The 17,468-nt window shown below is 38.8% G+C and overlaps 1 protein-coding gene across 3 annotated transcripts in view; it reads left to right on the top strand.

Moving 5' to 3' along the window:
* The window catches only part of LOC113532419 (leucine-rich repeat-containing G-protein coupled receptor 5), a 31,854-nt gene that overhangs the window by 1,144 nt on the left and 13,242 nt on the right, over positions 1 to 17,468 (top strand). For 2 of the 3 annotated variants that reach the window (XM_034313395.2, XM_026923839.3), the window contains exons 2-6: positions 4,505 to 4,576; positions 9,906 to 9,977; positions 12,441 to 12,512; positions 16,212 to 16,427; positions 17,322 to 17,393. In XM_034313395.2, coding sequence (XP_034169286.1) covers positions 4,515 to 4,576; positions 9,906 to 9,977; positions 12,441 to 12,512; positions 16,212 to 16,427; positions 17,322 to 17,393 — 494 coding nt within the window. In that variant the 5' untranslated portion in view covers positions 4,505 to 4,514. The remainder of the gene's footprint in view (positions 1 to 4,504; positions 4,577 to 9,905; positions 9,978 to 12,440; positions 12,513 to 16,211; positions 16,428 to 17,321; positions 17,394 to 17,468) is intronic. The other variant, XM_034313394.2, reaches the window with a different exon arrangement.

Here is a 17,468-nt window from a genome sequence, read left to right as displayed (position 1 = left end):
CATTACACCATTTATCTCTAACTGTGTAAGCCATTACACCATTTATCTCTAACTGTGTATGCCTGTGTATCTGTAAGTGTGTAAGTCTTTACACCGTTTATCTGTAAGTGTGTAAGTCTTAACATTGATTATCTTACAACAGTTGCACCTATCAAGGGTTGAGATATATTAGGCAGCAAGTGAACAGTTAGTTCTCGAAATTGATGTGTTGGAAGTAGGAAAAATGCACAAGCGTAAGGATCTGAGCGACTTTGACAAGGGCCAAATTGTTATGGCTAGATGACTGGGTCAGAGCATCTCCAAAACAGCAGGTCTTGTGGGGTGTTCCTGGTATGCAGTGGTTAGTACCTACCAAAAGTGGTGCAAGGAATGACAACTGGTGAACCTGCGACAGGGTCATGGGCAACAGGTTCATGGGTTCATCAGGCTTACTGATGCGTGTAGGGAACGAAGGCTAGCCCGTCTGGTCCGATCCCACAGAAAAGCTACTGTAGCACAAATTGCTGAAAAAGTTAATGCTGGCTATGATAGAAAGGTGTCAGAACACACAGTGCATCGCAGCTTGCTGCATATGGGGCTGTTTAGTCGCATATCGGTCAGCGTGCCCATGCTGACCCCTGTCCACCACCGAAAGTGCCTAAATTGTGCACATGAGCATCAGAACTGGACCATGGAGCAGTGGGAGAAGATGGCCTGGTCTGATGAATCACGTTTTCTTCTACATCATGTGGACGGCCGGGTATGTGCGCGTCACTTACCTGAGGAAGAGATGGCACCAGGATGCACAGGAAGAAGGCAAGCTGGTGGAGGCAGTGTGATGCTCTGGGCAATGTTCTGCTGGGAAATCTTAGGTCCTGGCATTCATGTGATGTTCATTTGACACGTACCACCTACCTAAACATTGTTGCAGACCAAGTACACCCCTTCATGGCAGCAGTATGACCTAATGGCCTCTTTCAGCAGGATAATGCACCCTGCCACACTGCAAAAATTGTACAGAAATGGTTAGAGGAACATGATAAAGAGTTCAAGGTGTTGACTTGGCCTCTAAATTCCCAAGATCTCAATCCAATCAGCATCTGTAGGATGTGCTGAACAAAAAAGTCCGATCTATGGAGGCCCCACCTCGCAACTTACAGGACTTGAAGGATCTGCTGCTAATGTGTTGGTGCCAGATACCACAGTACATCTTCAGAGGTCTTGTGGAGTCCATGCCTCAACGGGTCAGAGCTCTTTTGGTGGCACAAGGGGGACCTACAATATTAGGCAGGTGGTTTTAATTTTATGGCTGATTGGTGTGTGAATGTATATATTTTAAATATTTTTGACTTAGCCAGGAAAAGAAACGTCAATGTACTATGGGTTCTAACATGCGGAGATGACTTCCATTTTTTCCAATCTTACATGACTCATCAGTTACGTTATCTTTGGGTCATGTTGTATGCATTAATAATTAGTTTTGGTCAACCAATTAAAAAAAAAAAAAAGCATGAGCTTTCAAGAGTTCTCATCAGCCTGGGACTAAATCTTCCCATTTGTCAAGGGCAAAATCTTACATTTGCTAATGTTACTTCTGAGAAATTCTGCAGAGATACGTGAACACACCTTTACTTTTGAAATTGGGACATCCCGTGTATTAACAATATATTCTGTAATATTAATAAATACGCTATATAGCCACAGGTATGTGGACACCTGACCATCACACCCATATGTGGTTCTTCCCCAAACTGTTGGCACAAAGTTGGTAGCGCACAATTGTAATTGATTACAATTTCCCTTCACTGGAACTAAGGGGCCCAAACCTGTTCCAGCATGACGAAGTGAGCACAAAGCGAGCTCCACGAGGACATGGTGTGCCAGGGGTGGAGTGGAAGAAAACAAGAGTCCTGCACAGAGCCCTGACCTGAACCCCACTTTGGGATGAACGGGAACACTGACTGCACTCCAGTCTTCCTCGCCCGATATCAGTGCTTGACCTCACTAATGGTTTTGTGGCTGAATGAACACAAATCCCCACAGCCATGTGGGGAAAGCCTTCCCAGAAGAGTGGAGGTTATTATAACTGCAAACATAATGTTATTGTTGATGTTAATGCCCATGGTTTTGGAATGTTATCCAAAACAACATGTAACTGAGAGAGGATACAGTCAAAGCAATTAAAGGATAATGCTTTGATCGAGAGCCTAACAGTGATTCTCTGGGATTAGTACTGCTGATCTTCTGAGCACAACTTTATCCACGGAGCTACTACAGCCGAACAAAATCATAAATAACTGAGTACTTAAAGTAGTACTCTCACTATAATTTTATGAGAGTTCTATTGCTAAAAGCTCTTTCTTGCCTCTTTTCCTAATGTGGAGCTGTTTGACCAATCCTGCCCCTTTTCACTGAAACAGTGGTCCAATTAAAGGATGGTGCCAGATGTTCACTGTGGCAGCAGACTGAACCGCAGCAGGTGCAGCTTGCTCTGCTGTAAGATGCTCAGGGAAACCTGATTCACCCCTCTTTCTTTGATTAATCTTTACCGAGCCTGATTTTCAAGTTGTATAATCAAATACTGGTAAGATTATTCTTACCAGCTGATCAAACAAAATTCTTACCAGTTGATCAAAAATTCTTGCCATTGATCAAACTTTGTTTGGCAACCCTCATTATATATGTTATTTATACAATGAACTTCAGATGTAGTTTTGACAGATAAAAGTTTCACATTTTCATGAAGCCCAAAGGAGGGCACACTGCCTGGCCTCTTTTCTCCTCCAGGGCAAGGAGCTCCTTTGGCTATGCATTTAATTGGAGCGGCCATGGTAAACAAACAAAGCCGCTATCTGTTCTTCTCCCGCTTTGTGTACCTTGCAGACACTGTGACTCCACAAACCAGTAGGCTATTCATGATGGGTCCAAAGGAATGAGGCTGATAGAATTACGAGACTGCATGGTACCTAACAATTTTATCCATCTGATAAGATTGATAGGTATCCTACAACTTCACCTAGACACAGTGAGCCACCTGGCAAAAAGGCCTCCTTTTGTACTCTGCATTTAGGGACGAGACAGTCCTCTGCAGCAGAGCTAAGAGTGAGAGACAAGGGAAGAGAGTGACCATCAGCTTCTTTGAAAAGGTATCCCTGCCCTATGCTAGTCAGCTGCCCTGTAATTTATTTCACCCTCCCTGCCCCCTGCTGCCAGGATACTTTAGACCCTTGGGAAAGACATTGAGGAGCTATGAAATTGCCTCTTTTTGCTTGCCTAACTTTCTCCAAGCTCCCTCAGCCCTGCATTAAATCTAATTATGCAGCTGCTGCATTGTTGATTAGAGTTAATCCAGTTTCCTAGAAGGCGTCTTAATGTGCTGCTATTATTGGAGATCTCCTTACACACCACTTTGGGTTTATTTGTCCACTGCTGTGAAGATTCTCTTTTCCTAAAACAGCAAATAGGCTGTATTGCCTTTAAGAGCATACAATAAATGTTGGTACTCTGTTTTTTTTTTCTTTCTTTTGCTAGTCAAACAGAAAAGACATTTTTGGCTTGTAATCCTTATTATATACAGTGGACCCATTTTTAGATGTTTTGCAGATTTTATCAGTGTCTTCCCCAGAATCTCCTTGGGGGAAATGAACCTTTTTGAGAAATGGCTTTCAAAATTGCCATTTGGTTCCTGATGGCCTCTCTGACCAAGCCTCTTCTTTCCCAGCCATCTAGATTTGATAGACACCCAGATTGTTTTCAGAGCCTTGGAAATCTTTTTATATATGTCACTTGATGTGTACCGTTCCACAACTTTGTTGTGGAGTTGTTTTAGGAGGTTTTTGGAGCCTTTGTGTGGATCTGCACTTGAAAAACTGAAGGGCCATACTAAACAGTTGTTTTTATTCAAGCTATCAAGTCAGTTGCTATGATTCCACCCAGGTGCTGAAAAAAGTACGTGACTATGTGACTTTGAAGGCAATTGTTTATTCCTGAGATTGTTTAAGGGATGTTATAGTAAAGGGAGTGTATACTTATCAAACCAAAATATTGTAGTTTTTAAATAATGTTAGAAATGTTTTATTGTAAGGTGTTAGATTAGCTAGAAAAAATGATTTATTTTATTTTAATTCCATCTAATAGGCCAACTCAATGTGAAAATAGTTAAAGGGTGTGTATTCATTTTCTATCTACTCTAAATAAAATCTCAAAATCCGTGAAGCACAGATTATATTGGGCAATGCTTCCTCTTATTGTCTGTTATTACAAATCCACAGGTTTTATTTTGCATTTGAGATTACTATTTCTAAAATGAGTGCAACTGTATGTGGATAATATTGATCCTTTTTATTCAGGCAATAATGTCACTGCTCTTTGTTTGACTACGACAGGTTGGATTTTGAATACTAATTCTGATATTTTGATTATATCAGAGATGTGGCTAAAATATGCACTTCATTCACTTTCACTTGCCAGTATATGGATAGTCAGTCAATACAGACTGATTTAATATTCTTTTATCTCTCTGTAGTGATCTGAGCATGAACAACATTAGTCAGCTGCCCAGCAATGCTTTCACCACGCTTCACTTTCTGGAGGAGCTGTGAGTATAACTCAGACAAACACTCACCTGTTTCATTTTTTGATAGGGTCGTCTGGAATTATCTGTGGCTGAACATCATTACTCTCAATCTTGCATTCACAATATGGGAAATATACAGTGAGTGCAATAGAAGGGAATGGGGAAGCATTATTAGATAAAAAGACATACACATTGATTTCAGGAACTACCTACCTACCTACCTACCTCAAATAAAACTCATATAAATGTTTTTCAAAAAAAAAAAAAAAGTTTTTCCTATTTACCTGGGGAATAAATACCTGCATGTTGAGGCCATAATAATAAGTTTTATGAAAAGTTAAATATGTACCAGTAATTAGCTAATGAGCATACTGGTGTAACAATGGAGACTCCATGTGCAGAGTGAGGATCCGTGTGCATAAAGTTTGATGCAAACAGATTGAGATCACAATCCAAATATCAATGTCGGTAAATCAAGCAGGGGTCAAAACACTCACGATCAGACTAATCATGGCCAAAGGGTAATCCAAGAGTCAAATCCAAGAAACAGAGCAGAGGTCATACACATCAAGGCCATACTAAATAACAGGGATTAGAACTCATACAATACAAAAGGATTGGCAAGGTTTTGCATTGCATGAATATCCACGAGCTGTTTATATAGCAGTGAATCCAGATGTGACCTGGAAGTGTATGTGTGTGTGTGTGTTAGAATTCCAGTGAACGCAACCTCTTTTGGTGGGGAAGGGAAATGTTTTGAGTCCTTGTTACAACTGCACTGTCAGGAGGTGAAAGATCGAGGGGCTGAATACAAGAAAAACACCTTATAGTCACTGTATAATATGGAAGTTCTTTTGAGGCTAGTGGTTGCCTCCACAAGGAGGTTACAGCAGATAGATCTTTCAACAAGATACTGACCTTAACACAAAAATGGTTGCAGGAACGCAAAATCAATGCTTTTCAATGGCCAGGTCTTCAAACTTTCACTCTATTTAAAAAAGAACCTCTACAAATTGAGACTTAAGAGTTTCTATCTGACTTTTTTCTGTCATAAATGAGACTCTGTTATAAGTGTTCGTTACATGCCACTATAATATGAAAGATTTTAAGGAGTGTAAAAATATACAGTGGGAATATTGCATATTCAAGATATTGAAACTTTACTTTGTTGGTATAAATATTTCAGAATTATGACACCTTCAGTTTATTTCCAATTTTACAGGAAAAAAATCCCAGATTTTTAATGTGGTCTCAGTCATTTTTATCGCATTTTATAAAGACCTTATTAAGGAGCATGGCTCATAATTGTGGCTCAATATCTTAACGACTTGACAGGCAGAATTTCCAAGGCTTTGACGTTGTTAGATGTTATAGGAATTTGTGTTTTATGCTTGAAAAAGTACTGTGTTAAAACTAAACAGAACCTCAACTTCCTGTTTAAAGGTGTAATAGAGAAAGTATGTGTTTGGAGCATATAAAATATCATGGCTGACCTGCAGGGACAGGAATGTGGCTGTAGGGTAATGGGAATAAATTGGGAATTAGTTAATAGTAATAGTAAGATCAGGCTACCTGGAGCCTGTGTTGTATTTTGGTGATCCAGCAGTGGAGTTTTCCCCAAATCTTGTCAAACATATCAAATTAAACGATGAAAGGGTTAAGCCACCACAAGCTGCCACAGGTCTCTACAGCTGTACTGGAGAGATGAACACTGTTCTTGCAAAAGATATTCCCTCAATTATAGCTTTGATGAAGATGGTGGTGGTAGAGAAAGCTGTCCAGCACATCAATCTAAAATCTCCCTTTGGTGTTCAAGTGGGCTGAGATCTGGTGACTGTGAAGGCCATAGCATATGATTTACATCATTTTCAAACTTATCAAACCTTTAAGTGAGCCCTTGTGCCCTATGGACATAGTCCTGAGAAAACTGTTATCCTGGAAGAGACCACTCCCCTCAGGATAGAAATGTTTCATCATAGGATAAAGGTGATCCATCAAAAGAGCTTTGTATTGATTTGCACTGACCCTTTGAGTGGGCTCAAACCATGCCAGCCTCACACAGCATAACTATTTTTCCCTTTAATTTGTCACCCTTCTGTCTTTTGTGTATATAATATAGCGTAGAAACCACTGAGTACCAGAATATGGAAAAACTGTACTAACAGTGTTCAAGGAACCTTTGTGTCTGAGACAAGTGTTTATGCACTTGCAAGTGTTTGTCCATCTTGGAAAACAACAATACTGACATTTTATTCATTGCTCTTCCTTAACCTTATGCATGTCAACTGTTTACTGTACTGAGTAAACAAGAGTTTACTTGACAAAAATAACAATAATGCCTATTTTCATGAAAAAGACAAGAAACAAACTACACAAAAAAGACAAGAAATTATAAGTCTACATTCAAATATACATATCGAACAAGCAATGTGGCCAAATCTGTTTACTGAAGGCAAGCATGCAACTTTTGAGGCCAGAGTGCACAAACCTTTTGGACTGGTTTACTGAATTAACCACTCTGCAGCCACTGAATGTCTTCCTCTGTCCTCACCGTGCCCTCTTTCAACCTCCTGTCTGACCCTTAATCTAACAGCTAGAATGAACAGGTAGCCATGATTTATTAAGAACAAATTCTCCCATGAGTGTTTGCTCAGGTGTAGTGTCTCTGCTCTTGTGTTTGTCCAGGGCAAACTGCCCATTGCTGCGTACAAGTTGACCAATTTCTCGGAAGCCCCAAAACATACGGAGAAGCGCTGTTCCAATCTGTTAGTAGCGCCTGGATGGATGCCCTTATTCATTATCATGTTTCCCCCTGCTGATGCCCCTGCAATGGACGAGATACAACATCTCTCTGCAACAAATGGCACCACCCCGTTAGAATGCGGACCCTTTGGTATACAGGGTACACACAGACCCTTGGCCTCCTTCTTGTCGTGTTTCTTGAGACATTGTGGAATTTAACATTGAAGCAAACTGGCAAGAGCGAAGTTGATTTGAAGAGGTGAAACAGGATACTAGCATGTAGATATCTGTCTCTAACTAGTGTCAAATGAGTGATACTCAGTCTTTCCACTATGTGTTAATATTTTCCACATTGTAATTTTTAACCTTATTAAAAACACAGTCAGGATTCTATAGCACAATGTCTTCTGTAATGCCATGAACTTAATACTTCATAAATTTTAACTAATATGTGATTAATTACAGTTGTGTGTTCCTTTTAGTTCATAACAATGATATAAAGGTGTCTTTTTATTAAGGGTTGACACATTTGTCTATTATTTAGAGTAATTACAATTGGTAAATGTAATTTTCTTTGCTTAGATGTTGATTTTCTATTTGCTTCCATTTAAGCTAGCACTCTCTTATTAATCTCGTTTAATCAGCAAAATCAAGAAATCCGTATATAATGGCAGCCTAACAATAAAATGCAACTAATATATTGTTTTCCTGGTGTAACATTCATAGTTAAAATTGCATCATACTTGCAGTCTCCAACCAAAGGGTACACAGGTGCCAAAACTTACAGTACAGAGTCACAACACTGAGTGTTAGGTTTGAAATGCACATAAGTTAAAGACATTCAAACACTTTTTTCATAACTCCACACATTTCATGTTACCGTACATTTCCTGTCTTAGGTCAATTAGGATATCTACTTTATTTCCATAAGAGCTCATTTCACAATAATAGCTAAGAGACAGATTTATTCCAGCTTTTATTTACTATATCAGATTTTCAGTGGGTTGAAATTTTAGACATTTTGTTGGTATTTGGTGGCATTGCATTTTAATTGCTTAAATTGAACCAAACAGTTAGAGTAGCCTTTCACAAGCTTCTTGCTGGAATTTTTGTTCATTCCTCCTGACAGAACTGGTGTAAGTCGGTCAGGTTTGTGGGCCTCCTTGCTCAGACACACTTTTCAGTTCAGTCCACAAATTTTATATGGGATTCAGGTCAGGGCTTTGTGCTGGCCACTCCAATACTTTCACTTTGTTGTCTTTAAGCCATTTTGTTACAACTTTGGATGTATGATTAGGATCACTGTCCTGCTGGAAGACCCAGTTTTGACCAAGTTTTAACTTTCTGTGTGATGTCTTGAGGTGTTGCTTCAATATTTCTAGATAATTCTCCTTCCTCATGATGCCATCTATTTTCTGAAGTGCACCATTCCCTTTTCCAGCAAAACACCCCCACAACATGATTTACAGTTGGGATGGTTTTCCTCCACACATAGCACTGATCATTTTGGCCAAACAATTACAATTTTTTGTTTCTTCTGACCAGAGAATACTTCTCCAAAAACTGGTGGCTGGTGATCTCCACAAAATTCAGTCTGGCTTTTTTATGCTGGTCTTGGAGTAACAGCTTCTTCCTTGTATGGCAGCCTTTCAGATCATGGCCATGTAGGACTCTCTTAATGGTGGCTGTACATTCTTTTGTACCTGAGGCCTCCAACTTCTTCACAAGTTCCTTTGTTGTTTTGGGGTTCAGCTGAAAATTTATCTCTGGATCTTTAACTTTGGCAATTATTTTTTGCCTCCACCTTCCTGAATGATAACAAGATTTTTATATTTGCATACAATTGTTTGTACAGATGCTTGTGGTACCTTCAGTTGTATTGCTCCTAAGGGGGAACCAGACTTGCAGAGGTCCACAATATTTTTCTGAGGCCTTGGCTGAGTTCCTTGCATTTTAGTATGGTATCAAGGGCAGAAATGCACTGGCTCTAAGGTAGGCCCTTAAATACAGCCAAAGCACTCTTATTTAACTCCTGATCATGTCAGTTGGCCAATCAGAAGCTTCTAAATGTCATTACATCAATTTCTGGAATCTTCCAGACTATTTAAAGAGACAGTGAACTTGGTGTATGTAAACCTTTGACCCACTGGAATTCTGATAGTGAATTAAAGGTGAAATAAATCTGTCTCTAATTGATTATTTTAAAATGACCTCTGATGTGAACAAAGTAGATGCCCTAATTGATTTGGAAATGGAAATGTATGGTAACATGACATGTGGAGTTGTGAAAAACTGAGATTGAATATCTTTAGCCTAGGTGTATGTAAATGTTTGGCCTCAACTCTACATTCATGGCAGTGACTAAAGTTAGGACTTTGGATGGAAGATGAATATTATTACAGATTATTATATAAAACAGTTGAAATATTTTTTTAATCCTAATTACTAAATAAGCCACATTCTTATTTTCTAAATTCAAAATGATTAATGAGAGTTCTGGTAACATGCAGTGTGCTGTTAAAGCTAACATTGTAAATCCTTACACATCAAACCTAAATTTTATCAAGGATTAAACTCCTTTCTTGTTTTGCTTTTGCTCTTTTCACAGGCGTCTAGCAGGAAATGATTTGACGGACATTCCTAAAGGAGCATTTGATGGCCTCATCAATCTCAAAACTCTGTGAGTAAGCCTTACTGTGTTATTATGGTTTACATGTTTGCCTGTGAGTGTGTGTTAGACTGTTGGCTTGCCAGGTAATTTCTAAAGTTAGAGCAGGATTTCTTAACCTTTTTTGGACAGTGACCCGATATTAAGTGCCTAAATATCCCATGACCCCAGTAGGCCTGGAATTATACGATTACTACTTTGAAAATTCATGATACATCACTGTTAAGAAGTCCACAGTCCATAAAATGTTAGGTAACAAATCAGTTTTCTTCCTAGTGCTTGCATGTAAAAAAACTCTTCTACACATACTGTATATCACATTCCTGTACACTTTTTTTTTTTTTTTATTTCCATTTAACCATGTATTCATGAATTGCTGTGTGTAAGCCCACACACACTGCCAGGCTTGTGTGTCGCACTGCATCTTACTGTCGAGTGATATCATTTGAAAGCATGTGTTTCATTTTGTCTGTTACTTATAAATTAGATCAAGACATTGATTTGGGCATTACACTAAATAAATGATAGCAAATGGTCCCAAGCGCTAGGTGTTTTGGTTTAATCAGAGTAACATAATGTATTTCACATAGTATTTCTAATGAGCATAAAGCCCAGTTCACAAACAAACACAACATTTTCCCCATTATGTTCTGTGACAATTAGAATTTTCACAAGTTTTTTAGGATTTTAACCAAAGCCACAATGTGTGTTGCTGTATAGCAGGATACAGTCAGAAATATAGCCAATGTGCTGAGTAGCTTATGGGCATTGCAAAAATATTGCATGGATATTGAAATAATCTTCAAACAAAAAGAGATGTGCGTGCACCCTGGTTGCAAAAAGATCTGACTAGCCTAGCAACCTGACACTACTTATTTATAATCTGGCACAAGAATCTATGGAGAAGTTTATTTAGGAATTGGATTGACTGTGGAATTTAGGAATTAGATCGAGCACACCGTGGTCCTGCTCAACAAGTTTCCATAAACTCATTTGTTAGCTAAACAAAGCTAGCTAAATAAAAATTTCTATTATAGCAACTTCTGAGTAAGAATGTTAGCTAGCGTTAGCTATTTAGTTTCTTGATGTATATTTTAGGTGAGCTATGTAGATTTTTTAAAGCAATATAAATTAGGCATGTTTTAAAAAGTTCTTAAATTCTCATTTACCAGACCAATTTCATTCATATGATAGTTAGCTACTGAGCTGATGAGCTGAGATGAAATAGGAACTGCAAAAATTGAACTCCTCAGACCAGTTATCCCTCCTAACTGCCTGTAACCATAACCAGCTTCAGTTGGCTTGGAAAGGTGTCTGATTCGATAGTATGAGTCTCTTCCTGGAATATCTAACAAGGTTGCAGTCACTTGTAGCAGGATCTTGGTCCACTTCTCCATGCAGAACATTTTAAGCTCCTTTATATTCTTATTTTTCTGCATGTGGACGTACTACTGTTAGCTTTTCACTAGAGTTCAAATCCAGAGACTGAGCTGGTCATCACTAAACATTGAGTTTGTGTTTCTTTAACCATTTCTGGGTTGATTTGGAAGTATTTTTGGCTTATAGTTTTGTTGAAAGCTCTATCAAATGTGAACCTCCTGGCAGAGGAAACCAGATCCATCACCGATCCACCAACATATTTTGGTATCAGGGGCTTTTCCTTGTATGTATCCACTTGTGTTGTCAAACATGCTGTGAGCGTGCATGACTGATATGACCAGCTGACCATAACACATGATGCTAACTGTAGTTCTAACGAAGTTTGGGTGCTGCATTTTGTGAGATGCTCTTGGCAAGGGCTTGCATACAGCTTGTTGTTATGAAAATGACTTAGTGGTTAGCACTGTTGCCTCACACCTCCAGGGTTGGGGGTTTGAATCCCATCTCCGGCCTGTGTGTGTGGAGTTTTCATGTTCTCCCTGCGCTTCATGAGTTTCCTCTGGGTGCTCTGGTTTCCTCCCCCAGTCCAAAGACATGTGTTGTAGGCTGATTAGCATCTCTAAATTATCCGTAGTGTGTGAATGAGTGTGTGTGTGAGTGTGCCCTGCGATGGGTTGGCAAATGCTCGGTCCAGGGTGTCCCCCACCTTGTGCCCAGAGTCCCCTGGGAGTCCCCAAGTCCAGGTTACCCTGCAACCCTGTGTACGTGCGACCCGGTATAGAGAATGGATGGATTGACTTCGTTTAAGCAAATATAGAAAGAACTCCCAAACACTGTGATACATTCGCAGTAGAGCAGTGTGCTTTGGTACATGGTGCACTATTGTTTGTATAGTATGTGACAAATGAGGTGTTTTTTCATATGTAGCAATGTGGATAGTAAACAATGACAATATCTTGAGTCTAACTCTGTTATCTTTTAGTATTATCTTAATTGGTGGCTTCCTTTAGCTGGTTTCCTGTTACTGTTCTTTTCTTTAACCTTCTCTGGACCCTGATGCTCTCTTTTTGCCTTTTCTCACACATTCCCACACAGAATGCTCCAAAACAACCAGCTTCAGGAGGTCCCCAGAGAGGCCTTTAAGAGCCTGCAGAACCTTCATTCCCTGTGAGTACATAGGAGCACACATATGGCTTAATGCCTTTCAGACACACTCTCTCTTTTCTCTTCTCTTCTTGTTTTGGTTACAGATTGACCCCCTCAGTGCCAAGGCTCCGTTAATTATCATATGAAACAGAAGGTGGGGGACGGGAACTAAGGAGAAAGTGACACAAAAGAGTGGACCCTTAGACGTCTCCAAATGAATTCAGTCCTCATGAGGCCTCAACTTTGATCAGTTTAAAAGAGACGGAGAAAGGGTAGTACAGGAGGCTGAATGAAGATTATCTTTCAATGCATTTGTGCTAGAACCCATCTGCTCTCTTTATCTCTTTCTCATCTGCTTCTTTGCTCTCAAATACATGCAAACCGTCAGCCCAAGATCACATTAATCCATAAGCACTGTTCTGTACAGCACTCTGCCTGGCAAAGGAAACAGGGTGGTCATTGTTTGAGTATGTTGACTCTTTGGGTATCTTTGGTAATAGTTGTCAGGGAAGAGAAAAAATGCTTCCTTTCTTTGGCCTTTGTTTTCTTAATGGTCAAAATGAGGTGAGTGGGGTGAGCTGCAGTCATGAAGTGTAGATAGGCTATCTAGTTTCACTTAATTTTAGAGTGGAGATTATGCCATCAGTTAAAATTATTGAAACTTTAAATAGGGTAGTGCCTTACAGTGTCCTTCTATTGTAGTTATTTTGAACAATTATAACATTATAACTTGAACAAACTCATTTTCATCAAATCATTTTTACCAAAGTATTTCACCATATCACCATATTGCAGCTGGTCACTGGTTGTCTTTACTTGTACCAGTAATCATGATTCAGATAATGATATCTAGTATCCATGTCACCAGAAACCAGGTTTAATAAACCCTAATTTGAACTTGGACTCTGAGTTGAATGAACCTGAGAGGATATCTACAGCGATGAGTTCCAGCAGATTTCTGTGCTTGAAATTAATCAACACAGCACATTCGTGGTGAATGTAAAGAGCCCTCATCAACAAAGTGCTGAAAAATTTATTTATTTATATTATCATAATTTGAAGATATTTGTATATTTTCAAGAAAAAAAACAGGGTGAGTTAGTATGGTAAAAAAATGAGCAAGTGAGTATGAGAGTATAAAGTTGTATGAAACCTAATTTATTTATTCAGGGCCATATTCAGAGATGAGATACACACACAGTGAGGATTTATTGCCAGAAAAGTGCACACTGGTATTCAACTTTCAGACATAAGCACTATTCAGAATTTAGGTGAGAGTCACGCACAAGGGGTGAAGTTTGAGTAAAACAAAGGCGTGTCTCAGTTAAGCCCAATTCTGAGCTTGAACTTGAACTTGAAGTCCGTTTTTCTTGCACGACATTAGCTCAAAGTCCAGCACCACTGTTTGACAATATGTTACACTGAAATCAGTGCTTTGGGAATTGTAAATAAACTAAAAAACTAATCCATGCCATTCAAGGCTAATATTAAATAAATAAATATGACTCAATCAATTAATTAATCAGTCAATATTTTCATGTCTTAATCAGCATCTTAATCAGAGAAACCTATGAGAAGGATTGAATTTTTATAGATAAAATTATGAGCAACACTTAAAGTGAGCTGTAAATGCAGCAGGCGAGTGCTTGGTCAGCTTAAACTTCCAACTGTCGGCATATTTAAAAGTGTGATATTAATTAATATCCTGTGCACACATTATAGTTTGAGGACTTTGATTTAGTGTCTCGTGGCTTCATTACCTTTTGTGCACAGAAATAAAAAATAAATAAATAAATGCAAAATAATCAGATGTGCTGAATCAAGTGCTAATTTATAAGCTGCCGAATTATGAGTTTGGAAACCATTTTCTTAAATTAAACCAAATTTGCAGTCATTTGCAGATAATTAAATTTAAGACTATTCATGCAGCAATATATTGACAATTTATACAAAACTAGACTCCTATTAGATGTTTATTTCAATGCATGCCATCTTTTCATTCACATATCATTGTTAAATTGTCTCTTGTTACATCATATTACAGTTGACAGCAAAGGAAAAAAAATGGTATTTTCTTATCAGCTCGCATTTTCTTACTTTGATTTTTTTCAGGTTTGATGACATTTTCTTGTGTCTAAAGGCCATGGTCTAAACACTATTGAAAAACCCTGTCTCTGACTCTACTTGAAAAATCTGGCGTGAACTACATGGAGGTGATTCGCATAATCTGGATGGGGATCTCAGAAAACTGATTTAATTACCTGTGCACATGAAGTCTGAATACATACCAGTTTACCTGTGTAAATATTGATGTAACCTTTGGACTTAAGTTGCCAACTCTGTATACGGACCTCAGTGTTTACTAGACTATACGGCCTAAACTAATGTTCAGTAGTTCAGTAGTAAAATTTTGCCTGAATTCAACACATTTAAAAGTCTGGGTTTCCAAAATAGAATTTAAATTAATTCAGTGATAGTCAAAGGATTTAACATAGTTTTAAGCCTAGGCTTATTTTAGTTTCAGTAAGAAGGCTGAGGCCCCTAAAATGTTTCGGAGCCTCCAACACCACCACAAATCATACAGGGCAGAGAAGTTGGCACTGTCGTAGAGCAGAGGATATCTGTTATCTTACATAAAGGTTAGACGTATTATCAATGACATTATCAACATCTAAAGCTGAGCAACCACAGGGTACTACTACTACCACAAAATTCAGGAAAATCTGGAGTTTTTTGTTCCAGGAACCAAGTTCAAAGAGCGAGTTACTATGGCAGCTTACTCTGTGAAGTTGACCTGCTCATTGGCAGGTTTATGTGAACTAAACCAGGTTTTAAATCTCAGACTTCAACTTCTACTTCAACTTTACCAGGGTTAATGGAAGGTGGCATCTAGGAAAGTAGCAATGTTTAGTCATCAAGAACTGAGGCACCTGGGTACACTTTCACACACTCACTCACACTCACAATAAAATTGTCACTTACAATGTGAATGAAGAGCAATGCAGGAACATGTGCATAGGTGATAGACAGGTGAAGAGCAGCACAAAGGCTTGCCATTACAAACTATACGGTGGCAAGACTTAGCAAGGTGAGGATATTACAGTTATTCTTGGCAATGTTTTTTTCCACTATTATACACTCAAAATTGTTTATTTAGAAAGCTTCATTCATTCGTTCATCTTCAGTAAGCCCTTTAATCTAGTCAGGGTCACGTTGGATCCGGAGCCTATCCTGCTAGTGAGGTGGGAATACGCACTGGATGGGACGTCAGTCCATGGCTGGTCACCATGCACACACAAATAAAATAGCTAGGAGCAATTCAATGTAGCCAATCCACCTATTGGCATGTTTTTGGGAGATGGGAGGAGACTGGAGAACCTGGAGGAAACCTATAGGGAGAACATGCAGAGAAACTCCACATAGACAGTAACATGAGCTCAGGATGGAACTGGGGACCTTGGAGCTGTGAGGTTGCTGTGTTTCCTGAACCATTGTTCCATCCTTTAAAAAATCTCAGTTAATTTATTTATTTCAAATCACGGTATAAATATAATGATGCTAAATAACGTGTGTGTCTAAGGTCCTCTCTATCCCATCATACTCCATTAAAGCCACCCACAAACACAGCCATATCACTTTGACTTCATATTAAACAAATAAATTATGAACCTGATATTTTCACACCCAACCAGTCAAATTTACTGTCATCTTTTCCACCAGACGATTAGATGCAAACCACATCTCGAGAGTGCCACAAGGCTGTTTTGATGGACTGTCCTCTTTGCGCCACTTGTGGCTGGATGACAACGCTCTGACAGAGGTACCTGTTGATGCCCTGCGTACCCTCTCCTCCCTGCAGGCTATGACCTTCGCCCTCAACAAGATCACCCACATCCCGGACCGAGCATTTGCCAATCTTTCAAATCTGGTGGTTCTGTAAGTGCGTTCTAAATTCTTGTTTCTTCACTGTATATAGCAACAAAAACACAGAAAAAGAAGAAAAACACCCTTGACCCATTGCATGCAAGCTCAGCAGTTAAAATCCAGCAGTTAAAAATGGCTGCTTCATCTTCCTTTAATGGAATAATTTACTAATTTACTGATAGATTTCAATCTAACATGTTATGGTTTCTATAGTAACAGCTAATTTTCAGGGATTGAATCTTGGATGCTAACATAAAAAATGTGCTGTTATTCAAAGAAGATAAACGTCTAATCCTTAATATGGTTAATTTTTTGTAAGGAGGCATTTGTGTAACATTTATGGAAGGAGTCTCCAATATCAGTGCTTTGTAATGGTCAGTATGTTTCTCTGTAACTTGATAAGCTGTAATTATTTTGTCTGTTTAACTTGAAGAGAGAGAAATAAAGAGGATGGTGAGGGAATGACTGTTTATAGCTGCTACAACATAACAGAAGTGATAACAGAAATGAATTTGTTTCCACAACACATACTTTATTCCATTCTTATTTTTATTCTATAATTGCGGTGCTAGTGTAATTTCGGTTATGGAGCTGGTTAATAGGCTTGGAGAATGCTCCATCAAAGAAGCTGTTTATAATATAAAACACTCCTTCCCTTTGATCATCATGTTTTGTTTTACAGTCATGCTAAAATGAATAAAGCTCAGGGTATATTTATAGTCTAGAGTGAGAATATTTTTTAGTCTAGAGTGACATTGGACACAATGAAAGGATGTGTAGAAAAAACTGCTGGTCTTTGTTGCTTTTTTTGTCTTTTACTCCTTTTTTTTGTTCCAGTCAGCTTTCAGCTCACTAGGCGGAGAGGGGTGGGTGTATCTAACTGTTCTCTTTGCTGTCTCACTACAGGCATCTCAATAACAACAGAGTGCTGTCCCTGGGAAAACAGAGCTTTGATGGGCTACAGAGCCTGGAGACTTTGTGAGTTGACCTCTCATTAACATTCAGTAAAAGTGCCATTCCGTTTCCCTCTCTATTCTCCGTCCATCCCGCTTT

The sequence above is a fragment of the Pangasianodon hypophthalmus genome, chromosome 18 (genome assembly GCF_027358585.1).
Source record: "Pangasianodon hypophthalmus isolate fPanHyp1 chromosome 18, fPanHyp1.pri, whole genome shotgun sequence".
In the NCBI taxonomy this organism is placed as follows: Eukaryota; Metazoa; Chordata; class Actinopteri; order Siluriformes; family Pangasiidae; genus Pangasianodon; species Pangasianodon hypophthalmus.
Note: the sequence above shows the minus strand (reverse complement) of the source record. Positions and strands in the feature narration are given on the sequence as shown.